General features: G+C 43.1%; 1 protein-coding gene across 1 annotated transcript in view; it reads left to right on the forward strand.

Moving 5' to 3' along the window:
- Positions 1 to 6516, forward strand: part of mei4 (meiosis-specific, MEI4 homolog (S. cerevisiae)) — an 18452-nt gene extending 11936 nt beyond the window's left edge. Inside the window, exon 5 of the mRNA XM_015054455.1 lies at positions 6254 to 6516. Within this exon, the coding sequence (XP_014909941.1) occupies positions 6254 to 6490 (237 nt within the window). The 3' untranslated portion in view covers positions 6491 to 6516. The remainder of the gene's footprint in view (positions 1 to 6253) is intronic.
- Positions 6517 to 7011: the final 495 nt, after the last annotated feature.

A 7011-nucleotide genomic window follows, 5' to 3' on the forward strand; every position in this document is an offset into this window, starting at 1 on the left:
AGTCTTCGGCTCTGTGGCTCCGGCTCTTCTTCAGCTGCAGAGTTCTTTGTCCATCTCGATCTTGGCTCGAAGCTGCCTGAAGGGTCCAACCAAAGACTCCTCTTTTGCAGCCACCTGCAAAAGAGGAATCTTTTGCACTAAAAGGTTTATCCACCCTTTTAGTGCATTTGCATTGGCTAGCTTTGTTGCTGTGCCTGTCTCATTGGCTGACTGCTTGGACCGATGACCTCATATCCGTCACCGTCTTGGAGACATGATGACCTGATGTCTGTTCTAATGTCCCCGAGTTGCTCAACAGTCCTCTTGTGTCTAACCTTTTCTTAGGAAAGTTAAAGTTTAGCAATAAGGCGTTGGTCACCTCCGCTCTCCTATCAGTTCCTCTTTCTCCCTGACTTTTCACCTACCATCTACCTCCAACACATCAGTGGCCTTTAATTACAGTTGCACATTTCATACCATTTCAAGTTCAATGTCAAAATCACATTTATAACCTTTTAGTTTCTCTGATTTAGCATTCATTTATAATTTTTAATAACCATTACTTGTTAGTTACTCTTATTATAGTCATAATGTGAGTTATTACAGACATTTCTGAAAAGAAACCAAGAAAAATCCATTATTCTAATTATTTGATACCATGTTACAGTTACTTCTTTCACCTGTAAGTACTTCCATAAGTTTAAGAGTAAGTGTAAATATTCTTATAATCAAACCAACATCAACCACTGCTTAAACCAATATTAATTATTGGTTTAATCATAAGTTATCATTTTTAATGTAAGTATTTTACTCTGGGTTTTATCCAATTACTCAAAATGTTTAGATTTTATCCTTTAAATCTTTAATGCCCAAAATGAGCACTCTGAACTATTTTTAATCACTGCAGGCTGGAAACTTCCTCTTTCTTCAGGAAACCTGCTCTTCCTGTTCCATGACTCTCTTTCTGTCTGATCATGATTTTTTTATGATTAAATAGAAAAAAGTAGAATTAAAGCAAGGACACAATAACAACACACACAACCAGATTAATTTTATTACCGTCTGACTCTACTGTTGGGTCTTGATGTCACCTGTGTAATCAGTTTTAAAGATAACTTTATTTATTGTTATTATTAAACTAAAATCTCCAGCATGGGGAAGTGGGATGAGCTCGACTTTTTCCCCACAGTAATTATAAACTCTGCGACAGACTGGCGTCCTGTCCAGGGTGGCCCAGGCCCTGGACCCAGGCCAGGGTCCATCAAATCCCAAGAAAAAATAAAAATTATAGCAAAATCTAGACTTATTTCATGTGACTGAGGTCAAACTGTTGTGTTCACAGCCAAACAGACTTTAAAAAGAAACTGGAAGAAGAGTTAAAAGGAAATAATATTTAAAAAATATCTAAGAAGTGGCAACAATTTATCCAGAAGTTGATATAAACGAACCTCTATTATAATAATTCTTTTAAAAAACAAATAAAATGTCGCATCCAAAACTCAGAATAACCAGAAAAACTAAAATTCAGTCTAATTTATGTTCAGGAGTCCAGATGTTTTTTTCTTCTGTCCGTTCAACAGACAGAAGTGAGCTGGAGAGGCACCAGCAACCCCCCGACCCAGTAAGGGACCAGGGTGAGATGGTGGATGGACGGTAAATCTAACTGAACTTGATGCACTGATGGATTGACTGGAATGAAGTGACTTTAATGCCTCAAGTCGACATGTTAATTGTTGCCTAATAAATAAACTGAAATGAGGATTGGTTCGTATTTGGTGTGAAGGTCCACACTCCAAATACGTCAGTCATCGACCCGAGGTCGATGTTCTCGTTCACAGCTTCAGAGGTGCTGCAGTCGTCAGCGTCTTGATGAGCTGCACCATCTGCTGGAGTCTGACAAGAACCGGCCCCACCATGAAACACAGTGACCCAGACCCGCTGCTCTGGTTCTGCTGTGTCAGCACCGGCCGGATCCAAGCTGGAGGGGCTCTCGGTCTCTCCTGAAAACTCCTGAAAGCTGAAAACTTTCATTAGAAGTAGCTTTCTGCTGAAATTGACTTTCTCCTACCTTTTGAAACATTTTTAAAATATAGAGGTTTTTGGAAGAATGAAACGGTATCAGACAGGGGAAACAAGTTTTTATTGAAATGCAATAAACAGACATCTACAAATACAGATTGCAGCTAAATCTTTTTTGCACATTAATATGTTGTATGTCAGACTTTTTAAAATGCAGCTCAGCCACAATGTGTCTGCCGACCTGCGCAGGTCACTGTGAACCTGAAATGATTGGATATGATTAATATTACACGGCTGTTAGAGGGTCAATCCCACTTACCGCTACCAACATGTATTTAGCAAAGTTTAATAAGAGATTGTTATTAAACAAAATATTTTAACGTATAGGAACAAAAAAAGCCCACAAAGCAACATCTTTTGTCCTGATTAACCACCAAACAATGAATTGTTTACAGTAAAGACATTTCAGACGCCAAACTAACCCTTATAAATATATTTGCAAGCTGCTGTCATGTAAACTAAAAACATGAAGTGATGCAGCTGCTTAATGAAAGCCAGGAATAAAATAAATTAAAACTTACTGTAATCTGTGAAATAAAACAGAGGAAACAAAACTAATACAGGTAGAAATCTGCTGAGTAAGCAGTATGTGACGTAGCATCGGTGTGCGCTACCACAAGGTAGGACGGATTGATGAGTAGCGCAGGTATACCTGTTCTGACCGCCGCTTGGAACAGAGAGAATTATCTGATGGAGGAGATGGGTTGGGATGTGATGCAATCACTGACCCTTTCTTCACTTCATTATCATCATTTTTTAGTGCTGCGGCGAAGGGTCAACGTATGGAGAAGGAGCTCCATCTGACTGCAGTCTGCAGGTTAAAGGTCTTGACCCTGAACTTGTATGGCTGCTTGAAGGAGAAAACTGTGAATGACAAAACCAAACAGAACCTTGCAGGGTCCGAGTCGACCAGGATGATCAGAGACCAAGAGTCCATCTGATCTCTGAGCACCAAATGACCCAGAACCAAACCGGGTTCAGGTTGAGGAGAGGATGGTACCAAGGTTCTGCTGGCTGAATGTTGTCGAGCAGCAGGAAGGCCTGCATGCTCAGACGGCTGCCAATGAACTGGTGTGCAGCATGTTGCTTTAAAACCCGGTCAGTGGATGTTCAGAACCGGCAGACAGTTGAAGCGCAGTTTGACTGGAGCCGGTGTTGGACTCTCATTAGAGCGTCCTGATGGGTTTCATGGCCGGTCAGCGGCTGTGATGATTGGCCTTAATGATATTAAGTTTGCCTCGGGGATATTGAATTTTTCCAGACACGCATGGTTCAGAGTTGGCTGCAGAGCTGATGAAATGAGCGTCACATCTGCTGTCTCTAAAGGGCACTGCCAGTTCAATTTACACTGAGGCTGTGCAGCCAGGGCTCCTGCTCTCCTCTCTGCATTAAATATCAGGAGAGGGCAGATTAAATCACAACAAAACTCCATCTGTTCTGGCTCAGATAAAATTAAATATTTCTTCAAATCAAGGACTTATTGGTGTGTTTGTGTCGATGAGTCAGACCTTCAGCTGATGCAGATTCATAGAAACTGGCTCCTTTATCTCTGAAAGCTCATTTGTTCCAGGTCAGACTCTTCCTGGCGAGCTGCTGTGATGTTTTAATGTTGGCAGCATGATGGCGTCTCGGATCATAACCGCCGAGTTCCTGCACTCATTAGACCAGGTAGCGCTGCTTCAGTTTATGCAGCTCAGGTCAGAATCACTTCTCAGGCTAATTGGCTTTTAGTAACACTGGAGAACCTGACATGAAATGAAACTTTTAACATGTGCGTCTGCGACGGACGCCTGCCAGTGAAGGACAAACATAGACTGCTCAGAATCGTCAGCACAGGCAAAAAGATAATCGGCACAGAGCAATGGATGCTGGGAGATTTATAGAAACCCAGACAAAACAATCTTGGATGTGGGCAAACAAGATATTTATAAGAACTTATTCAGACGTTCAGTTGATTCTGTTGTAATCCTTTATTTTATGCATTGTGGGTGATTTTAGCCACCATCTGATGCCAAAGGCTAATTTCCACATTTTTGGACAATAAAGATGATTATTATTATGATTCATTATAAATTGACTTATTTCCAGACATTCTAATTAAAACCAGACAATTAAAATTAGAATAAAGTTTTTAATTTAAACTTCATGTAGGAAATGTTTGTTTTCCTGTCACACATCCTGGTTGATGGTTTTGTTCAGAGGACAGGTTTCAAAACGCCGGTTCTGTGTCTTCATGCGATCTGCGACCCACGTCGGCTCTCGACCATTTCAAACGTCAAACCGTTCGCTGAAACATCGCCAACGGGAAAAGCACCGAAAAGAGATGTTACAGTGCTGTAGAACCGGGTCGGGTTCAGCCTGTAGAACCATCATACAGTCTAATCTAGTGATGTCTGATCTGATGGACTTTAATCCTAGTCAAATAAAGAACCAGAACCAGAAGAGCTCCAGGCCCTTCTGACTGAATCAGGTTCCCTGGCTGCCCTCAGCTTGATCTGGACATGTCCTTTGTCCTCTTTGTCCTTCGGTGGTTTGTTGCAGAGGTTGTCTCATCCCAGTTGGGGTTGGGTTGGGGTTGCCCTCTTTACGTCTTCGAGCTGAGTGGCATTTTCTGAAGTTAATGAAGATGCGTCTCTCCCGTTCTTCAGCAGACTCTGTTCCTCCTCCTGCCTCTTTGAGCTTCCGGACTAATTTCTTGGTGTTTGGGCGCTCTGCTGAGGGTGGATGAAACCTTTGGGTTACCGGGATTTTAGGAGTTCGAAGCGGATCATTGGGTTTGGGAGCAACATTAAACAGTGTTACTGTTTTTAAATTGTTTTAATCTGTTTTATAATTGTGTATATGTAGTATTAATTAATTTTGTTTTGTAACCAGGTTGCTATGTACTGCAGACTTCTGCCCAGGTCCCCCTTGAAAATGAGATCTAGATCTCAATGGGGTTTACCTGGTTAAATAAAGGAAATAAAATAAAAAATAAAACATCATTTTAACATAATAATCTTGTGATTATTTCTGGAACAATTTGACTAAGTTTTGTTAAAATAAACTTCTCAAATAAACCAAAGATGTTCTTCTTTCTGTCTACCTGGGAAACCCTTTAAAACACATGCTTCCATGGCAACACTAACAATAAATCTATATCAAGTATTTATTAAACCTTCAGCCTAATCAGGTTTTCCAGGATGTTTTTGTCTCTGGAGGCTCTGCTGGCTCCTCCACTCAGCTTCCTGTCCGTCCCCAGGAGACCATTTAGCTGAAGCTAATGTCAGGAAGCGAGCCGATGAGCTGCTTTCTCTGGGACTAAACTAAAGTCCAGATGCCAACATCTGAGTTCAGGAAGTGCAGCTGTGCACCGGACTGGCTTTGTGTCAGCAGATCAGCTGACGACGTGGTCGTGTCCTCAGGACAGGTTGTTGCACCTGAGCAATGAGGCGTCTCACAGTAAAGAGAGATATTGGAGAAATGAGCATTTTGCTTTGGCTCATTAATGGTTCTCTCAGCTGCCTGATAGTCCAACCACCTTTGACCTTTGAGCTGTAATTCTTGGGTTTCTAGTAATTTCTCTGAGCTTTTCATGTTCAGGGTCAAGCAGTGACTTTCATCGTTTCCTGCATGGAGCATTTCAGATTCCTCTGGTCATCCGTCCCTCTTATGACATCATAACCTGATATCGTGACATCATGACCCGCAGTTTGCTGTTTTTCCTGCGATGGCGCAGCAAAAGGACTGCATCTCCTGGGTTGTTTTTCATCTCTCTGAGGATGAAGAGGAGCAGTTGGAGGAATGATGAAGATTGGGTTGGAGCCCAGCAGATGGCGCTGGTTGCCAGATAGCCAGGTAGCCTGGCGTCTGTCAGCAGCGGCTACTAGTTCTCCACCCTCACAGGGTGGATGCAGAGCTTTGGAGCTCTGGACTTGATGAGGTGCTGCAGAAGAACAGAACATTTATTATGCACCACCAGAACTCAGTCGACCCGTTTTCTGAACTTCCCTCCATGTTTGCACTCTGGTTCTGCACCGTCTCCTCTTACAGAACCAGCCCAGAGGTCTTCCTTCCAACTAACTTATTGTTGCTCTGCGTGGTTCTCATTGGTCTGAACCGAACCAGCAGGAAGTGACATCAGCAGCTTTCATCTCAGTTTGATGGTTTAACTGTTAATTTTCTGATAAAGGGTCTGATTTTCATCTTTCTGCAGGTGCAGGAGAGCTCAGCGCTCGGGTCCTTTCCCCTGGACCGGTACCAGAACTCCTGCCACCTGCTGTGGGTTCTGGAGAGGCTCCTGTCGAGTCCGGACCGGGCCTGGTGGAGGCCGGAGCTGGAGGCGGCGCAAACGGCCTTCCTGCATCGCTTGGAGCTCCTCGTCTTCCTGCTGTGGGACGAGTTTCCTCTTTTCTCCATCTTGATGTGGCACATCGGGAAGCTGCTGGTTTAGAAAACGGATTAAATTCATGAATCCGCTTCCAGTTTCAGTTCATCCTGTGATCAAAGGTCGAGATGGTTGGATAGAAATACGTAAAATCTAAGAGGAAGTGGTAAACCTGCAGCAGGTGATGATGATATCCAGGGGATCTGGTTTCCTTTGCAGCTCCAACAGCTTCTTGCTGACGTTGCTAAGCAACCGCTCATTGGCATTGTCTGTGCTGGGATGCAGGTGGTTGGCATGGCAACCAGCAGAACAACAACCAGAGCTGAGGAAACAGAGATTAAGGTTCTCCTCATCCTTACAGGTTCTGTGATCTCGACCAGAACCGCGGTCCCTGCAGAACGTTCCCTTTTCTAGTCGCTCTCTTACCAGAACCAGAACTGTGCTGGAATCAAACCCACAACCTTCTCCTGTTAAGCCTCCTCCGCTACTGCTCATCTGGGAGGATTAATAATCTCTGCTGTCAGACATGCTGCAGATTCTTTCGTTTAGGTTTTGTTGGCTCTACGTTCCTTTATTTGATAGTGAAA

The sequence above is a fragment of the Poecilia latipinna genome, unplaced genomic scaffold (assembly GCF_001443285.1).
Source record: "Poecilia latipinna isolate Pla-1442-1.1 unplaced genomic scaffold, P_latipinna-1.0 Scaffold1253, whole genome shotgun sequence".
Lineage (NCBI taxonomy): Eukaryota > Metazoa > Chordata > Actinopteri > Cyprinodontiformes > Poeciliidae > Poecilia > Poecilia latipinna.